Source organism: Cebus imitator, unplaced genomic scaffold (assembly GCF_001604975.1).
Source record: "Cebus imitator isolate Cc_AM_T3 unplaced genomic scaffold, Cebus_imitator-1.0 Scaffold3, whole genome shotgun sequence".
Lineage (NCBI taxonomy): Eukaryota > Metazoa > Chordata > Mammalia > Primates > Cebidae > Cebus > Cebus imitator.
Genome location: NW_016107318.1, coordinates 6,822,894 through 6,849,449, shown reverse-complemented (window position 1 = coordinate 6,849,449; position 26,556 = coordinate 6,822,894). Strand labels below are relative to the sequence as shown.

Sequence of the window (26,556 nt, the reverse complement as noted above, 5' to 3'; positions counted from 1 at the left end):
AAAGGCCCCACCTCCAAACACTATCACACTGGGGATTAAGGTTCCAACATACAAATTCTGGGGGATACAAACCTTCGGTCCATAACACCAGGTAAGTAGCATTTCTCCTAGTATAGTCAGAGTAGAACCTACTCTCGTTTGGGTGTGCCATCCCTCTGTCATACAATAAAACCTCTTTAAAAAACATAGTTGAAGCTGGTCATTTAAATCTGCTGTATAGGGCTGGGCTCGGTGGCTCATGCCTGTAAATCCAACAACTTGGGAGGCCAAGGTGGGAGGATCACTTGAGGCCAGGGGTTCAAAATCAGCCTGGGCAACACAATGAAACCTTAATCTATACAAATAAAAGTATTAGTTATACATGGTGGTGCACACCTGTGGTGCTATGGCAGGCTGAGATGGAGGATTGCTAAAGTTGAAGAGCTTGAGGCTACAGTGAGCAATGATTGTGCCACTGCACTCCAGCCTGGGCAAAATCTCATCTCTAGGGGGAGAGAGAGAGAGAGAGGGAGAGAGGGAGGGAGAAATCTGCTGTATAGATGTATAGCTGAAAGTGAAATATTAAATATTTTACTTTTGTGACTATATTTTTATTTTAAGCCAGATGACCTGCTTTATTTTATGCAAAAGCACAGATCAGCAAGTCAGATAAAAATGCATTTCTTTGACATGTATATATGGGTTTCATATAGGAACTTGAGATTCATGTCCTTGAATTTCAGGATAAACAAAATCTCAGAAGAGGCAAAAGAATGACACGTAAGCCAGGTTAACTCACACTGTCCTCTGGTTTTCAATTGGAAGCATAACCCTTGGATAGCTATTGAATATTCTACTCTAAGCTTTATTTTTGGTCAGCATCAATCTTTGCGGCTCCCTTGTTCCACAGTCTCTTTGGAACTCTTGGCAGCTGTCTTCTAGGGAAAAAATAAAGTGAAGGGCACCAGAATAAAGTGAAGGGCAAAGCCCTGCTTCCTGTCCTTCAACACCAGTATTTAAAGTTAATCTAGCATTCTTCATTTCAAATATACAGTTCAAATATCACTCTCAACCCTCCCTGCCAACGCACATCTCCCCAGGCCATATTTCCAAGGCCTTTCTGGATCTGCAAATATGTAAATCTTCAGAGGTGTGAGCTTAGTTCTCCAAAGCACATCAAGACTATTAAATAGTAAGGCCCCAATAAAAATCTAGCTATGCTGACATTTAGAGGACAAGCTGGTAAATAGTGTTTATGCTGATTTTTATTTAGCTCCATATGATTCTGTAAAGACTTCTGTGTGCTTTGCGATACATTAATATTTGTACAAAAGAAAAGTACAATCTTTCCTTCCTCTCCCTCCCCACAATCCCTGGGAAAAAACATTCTCTCTCTGAATATATGACTAGCATACAGGAAATACCATTTGTTGTAGATGCCATATCAACTCAGATGGTAGAAAAACTTATAAACATAATCCCAGGATAGTAGGTTGAATTTTGTTATAAAACTTTTGTAGTTTGATTTTATTTGCGGCATGGACCTCAATAATAGCTAGCTCTCAATCTATTTCTTCCCAGAGGTGATACTGAAAGGTGAACAATTCTTAGCTTTATTAAAATTTTTTATTATATATTTATGTATATCATTATCAGTTGTTCTAAAGGCCATGAAGGAAAAAGATCTTAAGTCCAAAACCCAAGTTCTTTTGTTTTTTTACCTGAACCATATTCTGTAAACCCCACAAGAGGCAAGTCCATGACTGCATTTCTGTCTTTCTACTGTCATGATTCTGGTGAGGACAGACAAAAATATGTGTGTTTAGCTCCAATGAAGGGTTATAATTTGAATTGTCTTACCATGGATCACAGGAATAGAGTTTACAATGGTTATATATCATGAGTAGCTCAACACAAGGCTTTCGAAATATAACAGACAAAATAAAAATGTGTCCTAGAAGAGGAAATAAAATAGACTTAAGGAAACAGAAGATACAACACTTAAATGTTGAAAATTCTGTGAAATGTTTTTATTTTGTCCTCCTAGTAAGTTTGTTAAATGCTTGGCTTTTGTTTCTGAATTGGAAAAATCTGTTCTCTTCTTCCCCAATCCCCTACTCTGCACCATCTTCACTCTGATCCTTTTCAAATGTTATGGACCTTCCTAGTCTAAAGAAGAGTTAATTACTCAAAAACATAAAAAATGTGTTTATTATGTGTAATTCAAACATCCTGAGAAGTCAAGTATGTATTGCATCTAAGCTTAAAGTGTAATAGGGTTTACATAGAAGCTTACATTTCTATTTAGTAAAAGCTACCTACCAGAAGCCTCAAGGAAAAACAGATCTTTGAAAAAATAATAGAGAATGCTATCAAACTATTTCTGACTAGGCAAAAAAGAAAAGCCATAAAAGCTATCAAAGAAATTTATGAAAGGAAAATGAACAACAAAAGATAAGAAAGTTGATCACAGAAATCCTAGAAATAAAAAATATTTTAAAAGGGTGATTTTATAATTAATTTTCCCTGTAGCAAATATTAGAACTATGTGATAAGTCTTTTAATACAACACACAAGTTATTTGAAAAAAAATGCCCATGTATTGTACTCCAAAAGACTTAGCATAACCAAAGGAAAAATGCAAAGATATGTACATATTTTGTCTTGCAAGTTAAAGGAGGTCAAATTCATTCTTTGTGCCTAAGAATATAAGTTTGTCATTAAGTTATAGTCCAAAGGGTTAAACATTAATGGTTGCTACCTTTCCCTAATGGGAGCATTATTTTGAATGACATATGTTTGTAAAATATTCAGGATCATTTAATTATATGTATGTCCTCCTTACTGCTTAACATTAAAGAAGTATGTGACCTAAATAATCGTTTTGGTTAGGTGACCTTGTAGTTGAGGGTCCCTTTCTGTCCAATTACCAAGCAAGCTTTTCGAATGCACTGAAAGATTTAATTCATAAATCCCTTAAAAGCCTTCTGGTAAAAGGTTAAAGCAGCACAAATAAGCTACTAATACATGACCTTGTTTCAGAAAATCATGCTAGGACTCTAAGCAAGTGAGCTTATTTATCATTATTGAATTGTTACAGTAAGGCAAAAAAATTTCCAGAGCAATATGAATATATTTATTATAAATATATAGAAGAAAGTGCAAATTACAGTTTAGTATCATAATATTAAGATGTTTATTTATACCCTTATGACATTAGAGAAAGCATTTGTTTCTCAGAAATCGCTATCTATTTATAACTACAGTTCTCTAATTTTATGAGAGAAAAGTTACCTGCCTATATTTATTGGCATTTTGTCAGTTCCAAAGCTGCTTCCACATTTTTATGTATTTATTATAGCAGCAATCCACTTCTCAGTACCAATTTCTCTTAGTCAGCTCAGGTTGCTGTAACAAACACCACAGACTGAGTGGCTTAAACAACAGAAATGTATTTATCACAGTGCTAGAGGCTGGGAAATCAAAGATCAAGGTGCCAGCAAATCTGGTTCCTTATGAGGGTCCTCTTCCTGATTTCTAGATGAATGCCTTTTTGCTGTATTGTTACATGGCAGAGGGAGAGAGAGAGAGAAGAGAGAGAAAATCTGTCTCTTCTTAAAAGGACACTAATCCCATTCCTGTGATCTCCACCCTTGTGACTTAATCACATCCAAAAGGCCTTCACCTCCAAGTACCATCACACTGGGGATTGGGGCTTCAATATGTATATTTTGGGGGACACAAACATTCAGTTTATAGCAGGAATCCATCAAAATATAATGAACATTTGTATGTTTATTTCCACATGAATCTTAAAAATCATGCTTTATGTAAATGATAATTTAGTATTAGAGAGTATTTCCTTTTAAATTTCACCAAAAAGTATTTGATTCATCTTTAACACCCATGCCTTTGTTATCACTAGGTTTCTTAGTACAATTGTCCAGAGTATGTCACTTTCAATTCTTTTTCTTTTTTTTTTTTTTTTTTTGAAAGGGAGTTTACTTTGTAGCCCAGGCTGGAGTACAGTGGCACGATCTCGGCTCACTGCAACCTCCACCTCCTGGGTCGCGGTTCAAGCAATTCTGCTGCCTCAGCCTTCTGAGTAGCTGGGATTACAGGCATGAGCCAGCATGCCTGGCCTGTCACTTTTAATTCTAAATTGAGATGCAAACTTTTTTGAATCCATTGATGATACTGCCATGGGAAATTTAATTCCAAACTTCCCACTTGTTATCTCTACAAAGTACCTACTTTTTGCATTGCTTTAAAAATTGATCTTTAAAAGGGTTGTTTACAGGCCAGGTGTGGTGGCTTACACCTGGAATCCCAGCACTTTGGGAGACTGAGTCAGGATCACTCGAGGTCAGGAGTTTGAAACCAGCCTTGCCAACATGGCAAAACCCCAGCTTTACAAAAAAATGCAAAAGTTAGCCAAGCATGGGGGTGCAGACCTGTAGTCCCAGCAACTCTGGAGGCTAAGGCAGGAGAATGGCTTGAACCTGGTAGGGGGAGGTTCCAGTGAGCCAAGATCACAGCACTGCACTCGAGTCTGGGAAACAGAGTGAGACTCCATCTCAAAAAAAGCATCGTTTACAATGACTTCCAATATTGGATACCACCAAGAGTAATAAATACATCTTTATTATTTTTTCACTCCTTTTTAAAAAATCCCATTTCACTTGGTCTGTAGTGATCCCAAATTAGCATAGTGATCATTACATGCTGATGTGTCTTCCCTCAAATATTAATCAATTCTTCTAGATAAAGTAATTGAGAGAAAACTCAGTAATTTGGGAGATACTCTTAGGACTCCAGAAGTACTCAGCAACCAGAGGAAATTAGAGATTTGAGATAAGTTTGAGGCAAATCTTGGATTTTGAATCAGTTTCAACTTCCTTTATCCTTTTCCTGCACCCACGGCATAGATATGAATTTCCTCTGATCTTCAGCTTGCTTCCTCACTCAGCAAAAACAAAAACAAACGAAAGACTGCACGGACAGATTTACTTGAAAATGATTTCAGAGAAACACAGAAGAAAGATCTCTATACTCACAACTTGGACCAGGATCCCAACCTTGTCTTTGCCACCAAGTCACCAGGTAATCGTGACTAAGCCTTTTCATGTTTTTAGGCCTCTGTTTCTCATCCCAAAATAGGAGGATGAACCAAATACACTCTAACGTTCTTTGCAAAGTAAATGAATCATTATTATAATTCTATTTCAACAAAAGTATTAAATGATACTAATTCTTTTAAATTCTACAGTTGAATGTAATGAGTAATTAAGTATGTTTTGCTAATTCTTCCTATTTCTACTTCTGCTACCTTAGATTTTGGCTATACAGCTCACTTGCTTAACATGTTAACATCTATGTTTATCTCTAAAGTTTAGTCTTTCTAAAAAATCAACTCAGCTTATTTTGGGTTAAAAAATGGCTATGAGCTCATTCAGCAGGCTAGTATTTCAAAGCAACCAACAACTGCCATTTCTATTACCGATTTTTTCATGTTAGGCTAAGAAGAGTAAAATTTTCTGATGTTTTCCTAACCCCAGCTTCCTTACCGTGCACAATGAACAGTTAAGCAGAACATTAGCAGAACATTTTCATTTCTAACTCTAGCAGTGAAGATTTCCCACCACTGTGACACAGAAGGATGCACACTTAAAGACAATACATTTATTTAGTGGATATGAACGTCTTTTGACTAGAAAAAGAAATAACAATCATCTGCAGTACTTTAAATAGCAAACATCTGTTTTTCCCAACATACTTCAAACACTTTGAATTTCCTGATTAGTTGTTATATGAGAACTGTATTTCTGAAAGACATAATGAGGCAGTTTAAAGATGAGTCTTAAATGATCCTCAAAGCAAGTGAAGAAAAACGCTCATGCTCTGGGTAAAGATGGTTAAACCAGATCCACCATAACAGGAACAAATAAGAAATAATTCTTTCAACTACTTGCATTTAAACCAAAAGTTCTATTAAATATTGCAAGCAAATGAGGATGATATAAATGAGCAAAGCATAGAGAAATGAAAATATAGCACTGTGGTCTTATATCATAGCAACAAAATCCATGATGCTATTAGAGCAATCTTTGCTTGACTAAGCCAAACATAAAAATATTTGAAGTAATGACATGAAGCATTTTTGTAAGTATTCCACAAATGCATGAATACATCATGAGGTGGGTTCAAGAAATATATGTACAAACACATTTATGGGCAATTGCTCCAGTCTGAAGGTTGCAAATTTATTTTGGCCACATCAGCCCTTTCTCAGGAATTTGTAACATAAAATGAAGAGGATCATCTATTTTTATCATAAAATGCTACAAAAAGCGCACTGTGTCAATATTTCCAGGTGACATTTGTTTTATTTTTAATCTATAATTTTTATCTTCTCCATGGTTTAAAAAATGTTATCACTGGGAAGATACATATCCCAAGTCAAATACCAAAGAATAACAACAACAAGAAAAAGAAATATAGACCCAATGAACAATGAAGATTAAGGTGCTCTCACTAGTTTTTAACCGTCAGTATTTTTAGTGAGCATTTATTATATGCCAGGTCCTGTACTAGGGAATGAGTATCTAGAGAGAAACAAAAGCTTTAAGGAACTCACAATCTATTCATGCATAAAAACACACAAATAAGCAAACAAAAAATTCTCGATATGACCAGGGTAATAAATGGAGTGTATAATGTATAAAGCACTCAAAGAACATAGACAAGAGGGTAATTGATCCTGCCAGGGAGTAACTGAGACTGCGTTGAACAGGGAACATGTGGACTTGACCTTCATATGTGAGTAAAAGACAGAGGAGGGCATTGAGGACATTAAAAAATGTTATCCATTTTTTAAATTGCACGGATAACAATAACATTTTGAGAATCTGCTACTTTTTTTCTCTCAAGACCTTTCTTTAAACTCCTATGGTTGCCCTATAGGTACTGATGAATTAATTTCCCAGAAATATTGTTAGGTAAAAAAAACACAATTATAGCATGGTATTATTTATATAAGAAAGGGACATTTTTATATATACATGTATACATATATAGTAGTCTTCCTTTATCCATAGTTTCGCTTTCCAAGATTTCACTTACTCTCTGTCAACTGTAGTTAGAAAATATGTGAGTACGGTATAATAAGGTATTTTGAGAGATGAGAGAGAGAGAGAGAGATCACATTCCTATAACTTTTGTTACATTACATTGTTATAATTGGTGTATTTTATTATTGCTATTGTTAACCTCTTCCTGTGCTTAATTTATAAATTAAACTTCATCATAGGTATGTATGTATAGGAAAATGCATAGCATATGTAGGGTTTGGTACTACCTGTAGTTTCAGGCATCCACTGGGGGTCGTGTGTGTGTGTGCGTGTGTGTGTGTGTGTGTGTGTGTGTGTATAGAGTATCCCTTAACCGAAATGCTTGAGACAAGAAGTGTTTCAGATTTCAGATTTGGGAATATTTGCAATGTACATAATGAGATATTTTGGGGGTGCAACCGAAGTCCAAACATGAAGTTCATTTAAGTTTCATATATACCTTATACATATAGTCTAAAGATAATTTTATACAATATTTTAAATAATATACGTAACCTGTCATATGAGGTCAGGAGTAAAATTTTCCACTGTGGTGTCATGTCAGTGCTTAAAAAGTTTCAGATTTTGGAGCATTTTTTATTTTAAATTTTCAGATTAGTGATGTGCTCTCTTTCCATGTGTGTGTATAGATATGTATATATGTATATATATATACACACATATATATACGTGTATGTGTGTGTGTGTATGTATATCTATATATATATACCTGCTAGAGATAAAACACTGCTCAGGAAAGTATTCTATATGCTGGATTAAGACACTTTGCCTTTGTTCTTACTGGGTTGTTTTTTTTCTCTTTTGGAATACTTTGTCCATTTCCTGCAAAATACTCATCTTGCCCACCTTTCAAGACTCAGTTCTAAAGCTTCATCCTACATTAAATCTTATCTTTAACATGTAACTGGGCTGTCTCTTCTATGACTGAAAGTCTTATTTTTCTCTTACAACAACTATCACAGTTTAGTAATTAACAGCTCTCCAAAGTTTTCTGTTCTAGTTTTAACTCCCCAATTGCATTGCAAATGATATAGATGGTATATAAGTTTAAGGAAGTAGACATGGTCTACTAACCTGGAGTTAGATTCAATAAACAGCACACCAATATTATAATAACCTAGTTTAGGAAAACCAAGAATGTTTATTAAATTCATAAAGTCAGCATTCATATTATCTACAAACATTATATTATGTACAAACATTTTGGGGATGAAGGTGATGGCAGTAGCATAGGAAATCAAACCTCTTCCAGAAAGAAAGAGATGGAGTTTCATTTCCTCTTTTACTGCACAGTAGAAAATTTAATTATGGATAACCCATATGGAGAAGATGGCTTATACGGTTGTAACTTAGCTACCAAATCTGAAAAAAGAAGTGATATCAAATGCAAAATTGTAGAAGAACGGAACTTTCTCCACTTATTGTAGGGGATAAGCGTGCCCATCTATGCAAAAGGAAACTATAAAATGCTAATATGTATTACAATGGAGCATTTTCAGGAAGAAAACATTAAGAAATAAGGTACATGTAAATCAACTGTCGTATGAACTTTTTTACTTTAAACTATGAGTTAATTATATTTTCCTTCGCTTTTCACCCTTGTTTCTAAGCTTTATTTTTTTACTGTCTGATAGTAAGCATCCTATTATGAATAAACAATAAATTACCAAAAACATAATATTACTAATGATTATGAGGAACACAACTTTGCCAACACGAAGAAATTGGTTCCTGAAGATATTCAGCAAATAAATAGGAGACTTCCAGTTAGAAATAAATTCACAATGTGACCTGAATTCAGAAGTCCAGAGCATGTAAAGTGATGTGTATGCTTGTAAATCATGAAACACAGTGTCCTGGATACAGTTCAACAAGCCACTGGAATATATATTACAATATGTTTGTGTTGGGAAGTTTAAGTCTAATTTTATCCTGTTTAGACTTCAAAACTGTGCAGCTGTGAGACTTGTCCTCACTTTTACAACTTGGGTTTATAAGGTTAGAAATGAAAAGCTATTCCTTTTTTTCTAGACACTATATATGAAATTTGCGCAAGCTCATATCAAGTAAAGAATCACACTTGAATGATGGCTTCATTACCAAAATAGAAAGGCATCTCAAGTAATGTTTAGCTGACAGGTGCATACACTATTTATATCCTAATCCCTTATTTAACCAACCCAACAAAATAAACATTAAAAAAAAAAACTAATACATGAGTTGAAAGAGATCTAAATTAAATACCAACACCCGTATAAAATTTAATATATTTTCCCACTAATTTTCCTCATAGGTCTAACTAGAAAATGACCTTGGCATCAAAACCCTGCATAGTTGCTACATTAAGAAAGGCAAGTAAAGCTGCATATTAGTGCACAAAGGAGATTCTTCCAGTCTTTGCCTTTGTGCTTCCTGATAAGCTCCTTCTTTGCCCAGGTTCTCTGCACTACCGTTTAGATGGGGTAACCTGGCTCCATACTGCTAGTTTCTGTAGGACTTAGAAAACCCATAATGGGATGCTGCTACCAGGATCACCCCTAGGGTCCTAGTTCACATTCTCCAGCCTGGTTACATGGTAGGTGGTGCCATGCCCCAGGGTCCCAGTCCTCAGAAACTACCAGCGGCTTTCCATCCCTGCTGCCTTCTCAACCAAGCCTACCCACTAGTCTCCTGTCCATCTGTGCACAAACTGCCTTTAATTTTTTTAATAGAAAAAAAATCACTTTTCACTCTCTTGCCAAAAGAATGCACACTTAAATATATACATTGATTGAGAGAAAATGAAAATAAATCCATTCAGTAGCAAAATAGCCTGGGCAGAACAATATTTGAAAAATATAAGTAATCTATTCTTCTGACACCAGTATGTTTGTCTGACACAGGAATATGGCAAGAAAGATAATATTAGTTTCTCCGAAAAGAGGAGATATGGGTCAGTTACACAGATTTTAGTTATAACCACAGTAAAGGTGAAGGGTCAGGTGAATTGGGGTTGAATGAAGTGTCAAGATATTGTTATCTAAGAAAAGGAGATAGAAAAAGAAGCTGGACACAATGTGTGGGCTACCTCCCCTATGCCCCCAACCGCCAATTCACTAGGTAGCTGTGCCTATGGCAACTATGAGAGATTCTGGTGCTGCAGGTTCACTATCTGGCATTATCTCCTGAAAGCAGGGTGATGATCATATGGCCCTCCTTAATTCCCTAACAAAGCTCCCAGGGAAAAAAATGTCTCAAATCCTCATCAAGGCTTTCAAGCCTCTCTACAACACCACATGATCTATTCAGCTTCATTGCCAAAGTGTCTTCCATCCTAGTCTCTGTTCAGCCACTCTGGGGTATGATGGGATATTCCATGACCACATGCTGTGATCCACATGAAAAAGCTCCACCCTGGTTCCCTTTTAAGGAAAGACTGGCTGCCCAGCAGTGAGAATTGTGGTATGCAGACAGCCTCTTGTCTCCAGACAATGTCTGTCAGAGCCTCAGAGCCACTTGACGATGGAGGGTGGAAAAAGAAAGAGGATCAAAAAACTACCTATTGGATACTGTGCTTATTATCTGGGCAATGAAACAATCAGTACACCAAACCCTGTGTCACATAGTTTATCTCTATAACAACCTTCACATGTACCCTTGAACCTAGAAGAGTTAAAAAATAAATAAATAAACTCCTGGACACTTGCACTCTCCCAAGACTAAACCAGGAAGAATCTGAATCCTTGAACAGATCGATAACAAGGGCTGAAGTTGAGACAGCAATTAATAGCGACCAACTAAAAAAATCCCAGGTCCAGATGGATTTACAGCTGAATTCTACAAGACGTACAAAGAAGAGCTGGTACCATTCCTTCTGAAACTATTCCAAACAATACAAAAAGAGGGAATCCTCCCCAACTCATTTAATGAGACCAACATCATCCTAATACCAAAACCCGGCAGAGATGCAACTAAAAAATAAAACTTCAGGCCAATACCCATGATGAACATCAATGTAAAAATCTTCAATAAAATACTGGCAAACAGAATGCAACAGCAAATCAAAAAACTTATTCATCATGATCAAGTAGGCTTCATACCAGGGATGCAAGGCTGGTTCAACATACACAAATCTATAAATGTAATCCCACATAAACAGAACCAAAGACAAAAACCACATGACTATCTCAATAGAGGCCGAGAAGGCCTTCAACAAAATTCAACAGCCCTTTATGCTAAAAACCCTTAATAAACTAGGTATCGATGGTACATATCACAAAATAATAAAAGCTATTTATGACAAACCCACAGCCAATATCATACTGAATGGGCAAAAACTGGAGACATTCACTTTGAAATCTGGCACAAGACAAGGATGCCCTCTCTCACAACTCCTATTCAATATAGTATTGGACATTCTAGCCAGAGCAATCAGGACAGAAAAAGAAATAAACCATATTCAATTAGGAAAAGAGGAAGCCAAATTGTCTCTATTTGCAGATGACATGATTGTATATTTAGAAGAGCCCATCGTCTCAGCCTAAAATCTCCTGAAATTGATAAGCAACTTCAGCAAAGTCTCAGGATACAAAATGTGCACAAATCACAAGCATTTCCATACACCAGTAACACACTAACAGAGAGCCAAATCAAAAGTGAACTCCCATTCACAATTGCTACAAAGAGAATAAAATACCCAGGAATTAAACTCCCATTCACAATTGCTACAAAGAGAATAAAATACCTAGGAACTAACAAAAGATGTAAAGGACCTCTTCAAGGAGAACTACAAACTACTGCTCACCAAAATAAGAGAGGAGACAAACAGATGGAGAAACATGCCATGCTCATGGTTAGGAAGAATCAATATCATGAAAATGGCCACACTGCCCAGAGTAATTTATAGATTCAACACTATCACCATCAAGCTACCAATACCTTCTTCACAGAACTGGAAAAAACCACCTTAAACTTCATATGGAACCAAAAGAGAGCCCACATAGCCAAGACAATCTTAAGCAAAAAGAACAAAGCTGGAGGCATCATGCTTCCTGACTTCAAACTATACTACAGGGCCACAGTAATCAAAACAGCATGGTACTGGCACCAAAACAGAGATATAAACCAATGGAACAGAACAGAGGCCTCAGAAGCAACAACACACATCTACAATCATCTGATCTTTGATAAACCTGAGAAAAACAAGCAATGGGGAAAGGATTCCCTGTTCAATAAATGGTGTTGGGAAAACTGGCTAGCCATGTGCAGAAAGCAGAAACTGGACCCCTTCCTGATACTTTACACTAAAATTAACTCCAGATGGATTAAAGATTTACACATAAAACCTAACACCATAAAAATCCTAGAAGAAAACCTAGGCAAAACCATTCAGGGCATAGGCATAGGCAAGGACTTCATGGCTAAAACACCAAAAGCAATGGCAACAAAAGCCAAAATAAACAAATGGGATCTAATTAAACTCCAGAGCTTCTGTACAGCAAAGGAAACAATCATTAGAGTGAACCAGCAACCAAGAGAATGGGAAAAAAATGTTTGCAATCTACTCATCTGACAAAGGGCTAATATCCAGAATCTACAAAGAACTAAAACAGATTTACAAGAAAAAAGCAGACAAACCCATTCAAAAGTGGGCAATGGACATGAACCGACACTTTACAAAAGAAGACATATATGAGGCCAACAAACATGAAAAAATGCTCATCATTACTGGTCATTAGAGAAATGCAAACCAAAACCACATATAGATACCATCTCATACTAGTTAGAATGGCAATAATTAAAAAATCTGGAGATAACAGATGCTGGAGAGGATGTGGAGAAATAGAAACACATTTACACTGTTGGTAGGAGTGTGAATTAGTTCAACCATTGTGGAAGACAGTGTGGCGATTCCTCAAGGACCTAGCAATAGAAGTACCATTTGACCCAGCAATCCCATTACTGGGTGTATACCCAAAGAATTATAAATTTTTCTGTTATAAAGACACACGCATAGGTATGTTCATTGCGGCACTGTTCACAATAGCAAAGCCCTGGAACCAACCCAAATGTCCATCATCAATAGACTGGATGAAGAAAATGTGGCCCATATACACCATGATATACTATGCAGCCATAAAATATTATGAGTTTGTGTCCTTCATAGGGACATGGATGAATCTGGAAACCATCATTCTCAGCAAACTGACACAAGAACAGAAAACCAAACACCGTATGTTATCAGTTATAGGCAGGCGTTGAACAATTAGAATACGTGGACACAGGGAGGGGAACTTCACACACTGTGGTCAATGGAGGGGGCAAGGGGAGGGAAAGTGGGGGTGGGGAGTGTGGGGAGGGATAATGAGGGGAGAAACACCAGATATAGGTGATGGGGGAATGAAGGTAGCAAACCACCTTGCCATGTATGGACCTATGCAACAATCCTGCATGATCTGCATATATACCCCAGAACCCGAAGTACAATTAAAAAAATAAACTTTTAAGTGCAAGTTTAATATACATATAGGAAAACATGGAAATCATACAGTACAGCTTGATGAATATATATATAAAGTGAACACCATGTGTAACTCACCTATGTCAAGAACTAGCAACACACTGCTTTGGGTTCCCAGGCGTTTCCCCCATCTCTGCAAGGTAGCTATAATCTTGCCATGTAATATCATAGAGCAGTGTTCCCTGTGTCAGGATTTTATATGCATGGAATCATTCAATATCTACTCTTTTGGATCCGACTTCTTTTGCCCAACATTTTTTTTCCCCTGTGGAATATGTCTATGTTGTTAAATGTAACGGTAGTTTATTCTCTTTATTGTATGTACTGTATTCCATTTTATAAACATAAAATAATTCATTTTGACAATGGTCATTCATATTGTTTCCAATTTGCATCTATTAAAAATAATTCTGCCAGGAAAAAAACAAAAAAATAAGTAAATAAAGGTGTGGCCATTTCAGAGTTACTCCAGATCCGTCCCTTCTGGGTGGCTGAGGCTTTGTTGGACTAGCAATTTGAAAACTCTTGCTTCCTTTCCCTTTTTCTCACAAACGCTGATCACTGGTAAGGAGCCTGCACTGCAGACTACATCTCAGCATTTGCTGCCAAAATCCCAATTTGCAACACGTACCTCCACGAACCCAATTCTCTTTTCTATTCTCTCATCTGTTAAATCATTTTCCTCCTCCAGGGTCTGGCTCAATGATACCTCCAAGAAACTTTTCTTGATTTTTTTAGTCAATAACAATTATTTATTTTACTCTGTTCCCCTGAGTTATGCTTGTACTTCTATTTAGCAAATCATTCATTTTTAAATATATTAACATTCATGGTTGAAATTTTAAGTTTATTGGAAGCATAGCCTGTGTTTTATTCAATTCTGTATGCCCCACTAGAATGAAAGAATAAACTAATGCACAATCTGGAAACCTCCTTAACCTTTTTTTTCCCTTCTCCATAAAAACTGAAATGAAATTCTGCCAATATTTCATCTCTGATATTTTATACATATGCCCATTTCCCTTCACTTGTCAGACATGTTTTATTTAGGCTCTACTTTTTGGTCTAGCCAAGCAAATCTACTTTGCATGGTATGGGCCTACTCCTATTTTTAAGCCATTGCAAGAGATACTATTTACCTCCTTTGCCAACATGACCCTTCCTTCAAAATATTGCTCAAGATTCTCCTACTACATGAAGCACTCCATAGTACTGTCACCCAACTTCAGTCACCTCAAGATCTCCTGGTTCACGTAATTTAGGTATCCAATACATGCCCACAAATCACTGTTCTTCATCACTTTTAAGTGACAAAGTTGTATGTTACCTTAAGTCTTTCCTAGGCTAGAATAATATTCTATGTGGCAAATGAAATATATGTGTAATGTATGTATGTGTGTGTGTGTGTGTGTGTGTGTGTGTGTGTGTGTATCCTAGATTAACAATATATGAGGTTTCACTTTCCCATTCCCAAAATGTGTACTTCATACTTTCCTGTCCTCTTCAACACTCAACACTCCAGCCCTGGGCCTTCCACCACCACCACTGCCAACTCTCATCATCCCACCCCTACAACCATCCCTGCATGATGGTCTTACCTCATACTTCATTGAGAAAATAAAAGCAACCAGCAAGACTACCTCTTCTTTTCATTACCAAAACTATTGACACTCCAACATCTCACCCTATTCCTTGCTTACTGTCTTAAAACTACGGTTAAAAGTCCCTGCTTCCATCATAGGCCAGACTCTCCAATGGTGTTCTGGACCCATCTTTAGGACTTTGTCTCCATAATTTCTTTTTTCTCTTGTGTCATCAGTGGCCTTCTAGATACTGTCTAGCACCACACACCACCATATTCTAGTATGTCCTATCTTCAGAAAGCTCTTCTTTGAGCCCAGCTTCCTTTCATCCACCAGGAAAACTTACTGAAAGCATTGTCTTTATTGCCTCTGGTAGCCATCTCTACTAGATTCAGCTTGCACTCTCTAATCAACTCTTCTTAGTCACACTTTAGTGTCCATTGCCACTGAGATAGCTCTTGATGAGGTCACTAAAGGTTTTCATGTTGCCAAATCCAGTGATCATTTCTCAATTTTCATCTTATTCGACTTCTCAAATTAATCAACACGTGGTCACTTTAAAAACAAAACAAAATAAAAACCCAAACTCTTCTTGTATCACTTTCTCTTTTTTTGGCTTCTACAGCATCTCATTCTCCTGCCTTTTCTCCAACTCACCGGGTGCTCTCCCATCTCCTGTACTGGTTCTTCCACCTCTGCTTGATATCCAAATGCTTTTGAGTCAAGAGTTTTGTTCTTGGACCTCTCTTCCACCCTCCTAAGTGTTCTTATCCAGAGACTCAGCTTTAAATATTATCTGCAAGCTGACAACTTCCCATTTTTGATCACCAGCCTTCATTTTATTCTTCGCTGAGTTCCAGACTCATGCATGGCATTCACACTGATACCTATTTAGTATCTCAAACTTAACACAGCCAAAACAGAAGTCTTAACCTCCTTAATCTTTTCATTTCTACAATAGAGGAGCATAATCTGCTTGGTAGTTCAAGTCACAAATATAACAGTTATTCTTGACTCATTTTTTCTCTTGCTTTTTACATCCAACCCCATCAGTAAGTACTGCTGCTTCTACCACCAAAACATATCCTGAGTCTATACAAGTCTCTCTATCTCCACTACTACTACCATCTTCCAAGTGACTGATTTCTTCACTTAGACAACTTTAAAATCTTCCTGTGACTCTCCTTGCTCCTGATTTTGGACTCATTCACAGAGCAGTCAGAATGAGTTTTAAAAACAGATTAGCTCACTCTCCGACTAAGACCCTCACATGGCTTTTCCACTGCACTCACTATAACATACTCAGCTTGCAGAGCATCTCCTACCCACCCACTACCCAAGTCCCACTCCCATCCACCATGCCACACTCACATGGGCCTCCTCTCTGCTCCCTGAACTAAGTGTTTTCCTGCCTTAGAGACTCTTCATTTTGTCTCCTCTATCTGACATGCTATATCCTCAGACTCTGCATGATAAGCTCCTGTTATCATTCAAGTCTCATTTCAATTGTCACCTCCATAAAGGGATCTTCCTTCATCACCAACTCTAAGTTAACACTTCTCCTCCTCTATATATTATTTAACAGAGGCACTGTTACGTCACTCTGTTTTACCTTCTTCCTTGAATTTCTATTTCCTTCCTCTTCCAAGAAGACAGCTACCTTGTCTATCTTGCTCATCACAGTATCTCTAGCGCCTAGAAGACATAGGGAATGTAATAGATGTTCTATGAAAAATGCCTCTTGTAATTTAAAACTAAGAAAAATGTTCATATACTGAAGAATTGGTATATTTTCTTCCAATAAAACAAGCTGTATAATCCACGATCTTTTTCTTTTTGTTTTGACAAGTAGGAAGCCCACTGATAAATTTAATTTCAATACCAGCTACTATATTAGTCTTGAGTCAAAATTTATTTTTAGGACTTTGAATTTCTATTTTCATTTTAATAATTCTATTGCATTCCAGATGTTTTAAGTCATTTCACCTAAGATCTTTTCTAGAAAGAGGCAGCATAAAAGTATATAAGTAAATAGGAATAAAGCCTCAATGTTCCATAGTTGCCCTTTTTTCTTTATACACAAAAGAGTATACTAAACAAATTCATATGTGTCACAATACTGAAAATAACTATTATTATAGAAGGTGGAAAATCTGTCTGAAATTTAGTAAAATCATTTATTTTTACCTGAAGCATTGGAGAGGTGGTAAGCTCACTATCATAAAAAGATTCAAGGAAAGAATGAAGAGTCACTTATCTGGGATGTTGAAGAAGGGGTTAATTCATATAAAGGAGTTGGATTAAGTGGCCTCTAAGTCATTTCCAATCCTGAGATTCACTCAATCTGTGACTCAATTCTTAATGCCAAAGCACAGAAGAAGAGTTAAGCTGCCTGGCCCAGTGGCTCATGTCTGTAATCCCAGCACTTTGGGAGACTGAGGCTGGTGGATCATGAGGTCAGGAGTTCGAGACCAGCCTAGCCAGCATGGTGAAATCCCATTTCTGCTAAAAATACAAAAATTAGCAGGGCATGGTGGCATGCACCTGTAATCCCCGCTACTTGGGAGGCTGAGGCAGGAGAATTGCATGAATCCAGGAGGTGGAGGTTGTAGTAAACCAAGATTGCACCACTGCACTCCAGCCTGGACAATAGAACAAGACTCTGTCTCAAATAAATAAATAAATAAATAAATGCCAAAAAAAATAAAAAGTTAAGCTTCAGGCCTTAGTGATAAGCACATACAGCACTATGCAGACACACACCACACATTCTTATGAATTCTAAAGTGTTGTTATCAAGTAGACATCTCAAATCATTGTGACAATACTGTGCTGTCTCCTAAATGTATGCTGTTCTCAAGTTTGCTTCTTGTTGAAATAATTGGTATGCTTTTTCTAACTGTAGAGGGGACTTACATATCTGAAGGTGGGGCTCATTATCAAGAAAAATATGATGAAAAATTATAGTAAAAAAGAACACAACATTTTTTAAAAATGTAGGTCCTGTGTTGTAAAAATGTCTCAAAGAGGTTACACACCATTTTGACTTGTGAAATAGCTTGGAATAAAAAGGCTATGTCCATAGTACTTCCTTTGAAACCTTTTTTATAAAGTCTCAAATGTAGAAGGAAATGAAGAGAAATAAAAGTAAATAATTGCCCCAAATGGCTAATTCTTCAGAATACAAGAATGTGAATTGAAGTTGTGCTCTAAACCTGGCATTTATATTCTTCATTTGGAGTGGAGCAAATGGCCTAATGATTAATAATTTATCAGCATGACTCTTCCACAGAAAGGTAAAGACTAGCATTCATCTTTAATATTTGCAGTCTCTTTTATTCCTCATTGTGTAAGTTTATTCTTTTTTCTATATTTTTACACTTTAAAATCTCACTGCCTACAAGTTATTCCTGATAATTATGAAAATAACCCAAAAACTCTGTAGGCACGTTTAAATCAAGAGTTTTTTTTTTTTTAAGTATTAGTTAATTATGCTTTCTATGTGCCAGGCACTGTGCTATTTCTAGAAATACAAAGATAAACTAAGAGAAGTTCTTCCCAGATAGAGTTTGCAGTTTAGTAGGAGAGGCAGAAAATAAATAGATTAATGTGATCGGAAAAATTAATGGTTATTGACAAGGGCTCTAGAAAAAGGACAGTGTGTCTACTACTGAATGGAGTAAGAAGAATATAGAAAAAATTCAAAGAGGAGGTGACCCTTGGACTCATACTTGAAGACATTCCAAGAAGAGCCAAGAGCACACATCAAATATGAAAGCCTGAGAATACTCACCCTTTCATTGTAGCCACACTTGACTTCTTTCCACTCCTTAAACATTCTAAACTTCTGTCAATCTCAGGGACTTTGCATTTGTTATCTTCTGCCTTAATGCTTTGATCCCAGGTCTTTGCATGGCTGGCTCCCTCTTGTTATCCAGCTCTTACCTGCCATCTGCTCAAGAGCCCTAACAACAACCCAGTTCCCCATTCACTCTCAACCATATCATTTAATTGCATTTATGTTACAGTATGTATCACTAATGAAAGGAGTTTATTCATTTCTTTGCTTATATAATTGATGTCCTATCTTAGAATCTCAGGTCTATGAGAAGTCAGAAGCATGTCTGTTTTGTTCACCAGTGTGTATAATGGGCTGAGAAAAGTACCTGGCATATAACGCGTATTTGCTGAATGCCTAAATAAAGTATCATCTTGGCTCAAAATTGAGGATGGACTCAATCCAGGAAAAGACAGAATTTTGGCAGGACGGAGTTGGTTAGAAGGAAAGCAAGACATCATTTAAAAGACGATTTCAGTAACTCAGCTGAGAGATTATGAAATCCTCGACTCAGGCAGTGGTCCTGGGAGAGCAGAGTTCTAAGAGGAAAAAAGAAGGTAAAATCTACAAGGTTTTAGGACTATTGTATATTCAGAGTAGGAGCGAGAATCTAGTACTACTGTGTCTAACAACTAGTTTGATTATAGTTACATTCACCAAGGGAGGAAACGCCATTAAAGGAGAAGGAAGGGTATAAAGCACAAAGGAGTTCATGAGTTAAGGTTTTAAAATGTTGAGTTTAGGATGCCCATAGCACATCCAGGTAGAACTATCTAGTAGAAAGTCAGAAATATAAATATACTTCTGAGGCTTTTTGAAATACTGATATATTTCTTTTACCTAAAACACCTATATAAAGGGGACATCTTGAAAGAACATTAAAGTCTAATGGAAAATTCTCTCTTCTGAAAAATATCCTCCAATCAGCCCTGGAGTGAATTGCAAGCACTCTTCCTTGGTGTTCCAAGAGTAGCCTGTGCAGTTATAATACCAGGATGGAGTTAGTTGCTTGATTGGCTGACTCTTCAGTTAAGCCAGGAGCTCCACTGCATAGAGCTGTACATAGCAGACCAGAGAGTAACAGTTTTGATGATGTCACACCACTCCCCTAATACTAATTTCTCCAGTGAGTTCCCACTGCCTAAGAATCAGCTCCAAATGCTTTAGCATGGTATCCAAAGCCCTACATAATTTTGTGTTCACATATCTGCCTCAACAGTCTCACTCTGAGGTCTCTAAAAGCTGGAATAAACTCTCTGCTGAGGCAAACCAGTTATGTACATTTCTGCAGGGTCTGAAAATTGATTTTTGTCATGCCCTAGAATTACCAACTCAGGGATGATGACTGGCACTAACAAAGCTCACAAGAGACTAACGTCTAAAATCCGAATGCCAATGAAATAATTTACATTGAGAAATTTAATTGCTGAGCCGAACTGATGTTCATGTTTCCCTGACCAGTTCATTCCTCCCAGTAGGCAAACTACATGAAAAACCTAATTATCAAAAGGTTGCTTGATGAGTGTGGAGTCAGAACAAGGGGAATTACATGAATAGAATATCTAATGGCATTCAGCTGTGCTAGCCAGTGTTCAAGAGAACAGGATCCCTACATAGGATCCTCACATCAATTTGACTTGGTGCCCTAATCTGGAGAGTTCTTGGATGAACAGCGTTGTTTGGATCATCATTTGTACTTCTCTTTATGTATGTTATTACATTGAATAAATTTATCATCAAGGCTTGCTGGACTGGAAACCTTACAGGTTTCACTGTAGTGACTATCTTCATCTCTGCTTTAATTATGTGTTAATTTCTAGCTTAACCCATAGAAAGCAGTGCTATTTTCTAAATTCCTAAGTTTGGAGAAAGTGCCTCTCATAAACTGGTAGTCTTCCTTGCTTTGTGGCCCTGCCCAGGAGTCAGCTTCTCTGACCCCAGCCTCAAAGAGCCCTTCCTCCCCTGAAATCCTGCAGCAGCCTTTGCTGGGGACCACACATTTGGTGCACAGTCCATGCTACTTGTGCTTGCTCTTTAGCTTTTCATATGTTTGTGTGGTCTTCCCTTGGAGGACAGAGGTGTGCATTCAATATTTGTGTGAGTAATTAATGATGAGGTCCAGCTTTTCATTTTTTCTCAGTAAACCCCTGGTTACAGTACCTATTCCTTGGGTGGCTTTCTGTTTGTAAAAATTATGGCTATTATTATTATTATTATTATTATTATTATTATTATTTGAGACAGAGTCTTTCTCTGTTGCCCAGGCTGGAGTACAGTGGCACAGTCTCAGCTCACTGCAACCTCTAGCTCCTGGGTTCAAGAGATTCTCCTGCCTCAGCCTCCTGAGTAGGTAAGATTAGAGGTGTGCACCACACCTCGCTAATTTTAGTATTTTTAATGAAGGTGGGATTTCGCCATGTTGGCTAGGCTGGTTTCAAACTCCTGGCCTCAATTGATCTGCCCACCTTAGCCTCCCAAAGTGCTGGGTTTACAGGTGTGAGCCACTGTGCCCAGCCAGAATATTATTTCTTTCATAGCTATGCTTGAAAATGTCAGCATTCTTTAAAATGGCATCCTTTTTTCAGAAGGGTTTTTCTATTGAAAACAAAATAAAACAAACTTCATCTCTAAAACCTGAGATGATAATATGTGGCCTTTATTACAAGATGCTAACTGTAGCAATTTGGGCTTTATTTTCTTAGACTTGGATCACAGGTCAAGCAAATGGTCATAACATTTTAATGACTTTGCCCTGATATAAAGAGAGAGAGATAAACAGAATAAGCTGAACTTTTTGCATGAGGACCTGTAAATCTTTGACCTCCCTTGACACAGCATACTTAGATCCACATCATATGCAGTGTCATGCCCCCTGTAGACACTTCATAAAAATTAATTGACTTGAAAAATAGTCTGAGGTGTATTCCATGAGACCCAGTAATACAAATAGCTCAGAGAACTCTGCTACTACTTTCCTGTTAGCAGAGTATCTTGTTTAGGAATATGAACCCAATATCACACTAATGACATCTGAAAACGGTATAGGGTTCAGAGAGCATTTTAGCAAGAGCTTTAAATAAAGACTTAGAAGTCCTGAAGTGTAAACCATAAGTGAATCTTCACTTACATATGCTGCCAGTTTTGTCTCAAGTGTGGCAATGCTGTGGCTGTTACTCAGCCTCCTTTGAAGTTCATTCTTGTATTTATCCCTGGATTCAATGTCACACTGCTTTCTTCCCATTCTTGTTTTCTTTCCTTCACTCCTTAAACAAATGTGTATAGTACCCCTTACTCTAACGGAAGAATTATGCTAGTTGGTAATAATACAAAGATGAGACGTTGTTATCCTCAAGGATAAGTGGGCATATCAGTGGGCTTCCTACAAGTCAGTACAGAAGGAGAAACAGTGAGTTACATGGTTCTTACCTAACAGAAGAAAGCATACCAATTCTCCATTAAATAAAATTTAATTGGGTCTACATCACAAGATGAATTTCTCATGTAGTGTCTTATCGAAGAGCTTTTATTTCTTAGTTTTCTATGTGTATTCATATCCAGTGTCTAATGTACTACTGAGGATAGTGCTGAAAACCTTTTCACTAATTAATCTTTTTCTGATTCTGTTGAATATAGGGGAGAAATCTTGGAGCCTGAAGATCAACTTTGTGAAAAGGGGCCGGAAAACACCTTAAACTATCAAAATCACCTTCTCTTGGTTATTGGACAATAGCTCTCACACACACAGCTCTTAGTAGATGGGAAGAAATGAGACACTCAGTTCACCTCTCCTATGCATGACCATCATTCCTTCACCTTTTCTCAAAACAACGACAGCTGGGTGGTGACTAGGCACAAAATGCTGCCCTTGTGAACTGAGAGAATTAAACAGAACACAGAGGACTGACAAGCAGGAAGTGCTGTATGAGTCTGTCTGAATCTCCAATAACATTTTGGATTTCTCAGGAGGGCCACACGGTATAAGCACAAGGTGTTACTAAAGCCAGTCCTGCTGCTAGAGGCCATATGGAGAACTGGGGGCTTCTTACTTGCTCCTTAAACACCCCAATTATTTTCCCAGTAAGGACAGTGTAGAACCCTACCTGAAAAAGTTACAAATGAGCCAACTATGTCTTCCTGTAGTTATGCCCCCATGGTTTTACAATGCTTTCCTCTGTTCTTGGATTGAAGGCAGAGGAAGGTCTGCCCACAGAATGACCAGCTCACCTTTGAAGGTCTTTGTGGTGCTGGAGGCATCACAAAAGGCCCCAGGTAAAAATAAATGACTTTCCTCACAGTGATTATCACAGTCATTTGGACTTTACCTGAACTACCCGGTTCCATTATTAAATTCTAAATAATGGAAGACAGGCGATCTGACCTCTTTTGCTACACCTAAAACCAGCCAGGCCTAATTCTGCTTTCTTATCTATGGCCTAGAAAGGCACACCTGTAATCGGTATTTTCTCTTTCTAAATGTGTCAGTCTATTTATTACAATTATTATTACTGTTGAATCTGATTTATACCTAAAGTTCCCTTGAGGCTAATAGGGTACATTCGATGCTTACAAACAAGTTATTGTAAAATGGATATAATTATAGTAAAAGTAACTACCACATTGAATGAGGCTGTTTGTATACTAGACAACAAAATGTATTCATGGTGTTACCATGGAGAGAATGGAGAGATTTTGAACTCATTTTAAAGAAGGCACCTTTATTCTAAGTGTGCCTTTAAATGAGTAACTTGAAACAAATGACTTGGCTTTTTACAAAATTAGAACAAACTGAATATACATCTCTTTAAAGCTGGGCTATTACAGGGACATAACAGTAAATGCTAATGTACATACTGATGGTTGGCACATGCAAATGAGCATGCTGGTCGCTGGTTCACATCGCCATTCATTACGGCACACAACTGCCAGAAATCAAAGTTAAGCAAAAAGCAGCTACCAACTGCATAGTCTTCCCTCCTTATGGAGCCATTTTGCCCCACAATCCCCTTTGTGATTAGCAAAAAGCTTGGAAATAGAGGCTGAAATAAATAAGAGGACTATGAATTACTGGCTAATTTTAAAATAGCACAGAACCTTGGAGAGGGAAGGAGGCACCAGCTGAGATGAGTACATATTTCCCTAGAGCATTTCACATGATGCATTGGTGAATGACTGCCTCTGAGAAAGCACTCTGATCTTGGAAGCTGAGCGACACAAATACTTGGCGTTGATGAAGTGGGCATGGCAACCCTGCGTTCGCAATGGTGAGTCCCAGAGTAAACAGGTGCATAAAGCGACTTGAATGAGTTTGCTTCTCTACAAAGTGGTTAAATCTCATAAAGGATTTTTTGTCTTCTCTTTTTGAAAAGTACAAACAGTCAGTCTAATAATGTAAGGCAGTTCATTTCCTGAATGGGGGAAGATATTCATGACTCATAGAAAGATTTATTCTCTGTACTTTCCCTGTGTAAATAAGGTGAAATTTAGGCAGAAATAAGTCATTTCCCCCTCACAGCAGACACAACTCTCCATTAACTGGAAAACAGTACCTCCCCCATCCCCAAAACCTTTCTGTGTATGTTTAAAAAAGCATATTCCCAACAAAGGAATTGCTTACCTATTGGCAACAGGCCCCTTGAAATCTGGGTCGTATGTCCTTGGATCACCTGCATTTAAAACAAAGATCTTTTAAGCATATAAGCCAGCAAAAAAATAAATATAAAATATTAATAACAAATATCTACATATTGGTTAGTTCACTACTCAGTGCAGTGATGAATTCAAACTTTGGTTCAATGAAACATTATGTCCTGGTTACAGTTGTCAATCCTTTCTCCTCTTTCCAGCTTAGAAGGGGCACTGAGAAGACTGGTTAAGGAACATACTCCATACACAGGTGAATGTATCCTCCCACCGTACTGAGCATCAACATTAACAATTGTATCCAGGGTAGTAAAACTTGAAGCCCTTCTGGGCTGCAAAACCATTTTACCATCAGCCATCACCAAGTTTGCTGAGGACTTGTGTGGTGCACATTTTAATATGATACCTGCTTATCTCGTTTCACTCATTCCTCTCAGTAGACTAGGCTTTCCTTCGAGAAGTTCAAATACTAGTTACTGTTGGTCTCTATCACGTTGGCTGTATGGTATATAAAAATTAATGTTCTATTACAGAAACATTTTTATTGCATTTTTTTCAACATACCGGCAGACTTTATGCCATCTGGTAAGGTGCCCTTGTCACTCTGTTGCATTAAGACTGTGATCTATTACCCTTTTCTATAAACAGTAAAAGTACACATGGAATGGCTTTTTTCTCCCTACATGTACTGTGTGGGCAGACCCAGTAGCAAGTTATATACAGTCATTCCTGGCCAAGGGTTTGCATTTTGCAATCCCCAAACTCTTGACTCTTCCCCTACAACCTAAGCACTCCCATTTGTTCCTCTAGGGATTCATCCCTATAAAAAGGTCTGGTCCTGAATTAGAGATAAAATTTTCCTGTTTGAGACAGTCTATATGTACTCCGGTGCCAAGTTGTCTAGAACACTGTCAGCCTCTCTTTTTTGGACAGCTTGTCTGCCTCTGCCTCACTGCAACAGATAACATGAGGAGTGTTTAAGTCCCCTTTATCTGAGAACTGACCATCCCCCTGTCCCCCAGTCCACAGGAGTAGGTTTCTAGTAGCCACATTTCTTCTTTGTGCCTGTTTTCTGGCCATGGCCAACTGCATCTGGTTTAGACATTGGATCCAAGCTGGGCAAGTCAGATTCTCAATCCCAGAAATTTAGAATTAGAATGGACAATGAGTTATTCTCAGTTGAAGATTGGAACTGCAAAATATCAACCTTTAAACAAGAGAAGCAGAGAAATCTGGCTTTCAGAAAGAAGTTATTGAAGTAAGTGTTCAAAGAGAAGCAGAGGTTACAGTCCTAATGGCCTTTATCCTGTGGCCTAGTTCCCACCTGAAGCCCAGGGTTGAGTTTCATGAAATACTTTATAGCCTTAATCTGTTTTCCCTTTTCTCACTTTTAACTAGTTCAAGTCAATTACATGTAACAAAATAACCAAAGAGCCTTAATAATTCACTCTCTCGGCTTACATTTCAACAATTTATTTTAACATTTTTTGGATCCTTGCCATGAACAGGTAGTATCAGGAAATGAAGAAGAATTTTTTAGACTAAGTCTGCCTTTCTGAATCTCAGAATTAAATAAGACATATAAGCTCGACAGGGCTGGGCATGGTGGCTCACACGTATGATCCTAGCACTTTGAAAAGTCAAGGTTGGTGGACTGCTTGAGGCCAGGAGTTCCAGGCCAGCCTGAGCAACATGGCAAAACCTCAAATTAGCTGGACATGATGTCCCACACCGGTAGTCCCAGCTACTCTGAAGGCTGAGGCACAAGAATCCCTTGAACCCAGAGGGTGGAGGTTCCAGTCAGCTGAGAGTGATACTGTACTCCAGCTTAGGTGACAGAGCAAGATGGAAGGGAAAGGGAGGGGGCGGGAGGGGATGGGAGGGGAG

The 26,556-nt window shown here is 37.7% G+C and overlaps 1 protein-coding gene across 4 annotated transcripts in view; it reads right to left on the bottom strand.

Moving 5' to 3' along the window:
* SLC44A5 (solute carrier family 44 member 5) overlaps positions 1-26,556 on the bottom strand; it is a 418,726-nt gene that overhangs the window by 123,317 nt on the left and 268,853 nt on the right. For all 4 annotated transcript variants that reach the window (XM_017531591.2, XM_037739634.1, XM_017531572.2 and 1 more), the window contains exon 2: positions 24,644-24,692. In XM_017531591.2, coding sequence (XP_017387080.1) covers positions 24,644-24,692 — 49 coding nt within the window. The remainder of the gene's footprint in view (positions 1-24,643; positions 24,693-26,556) is intronic.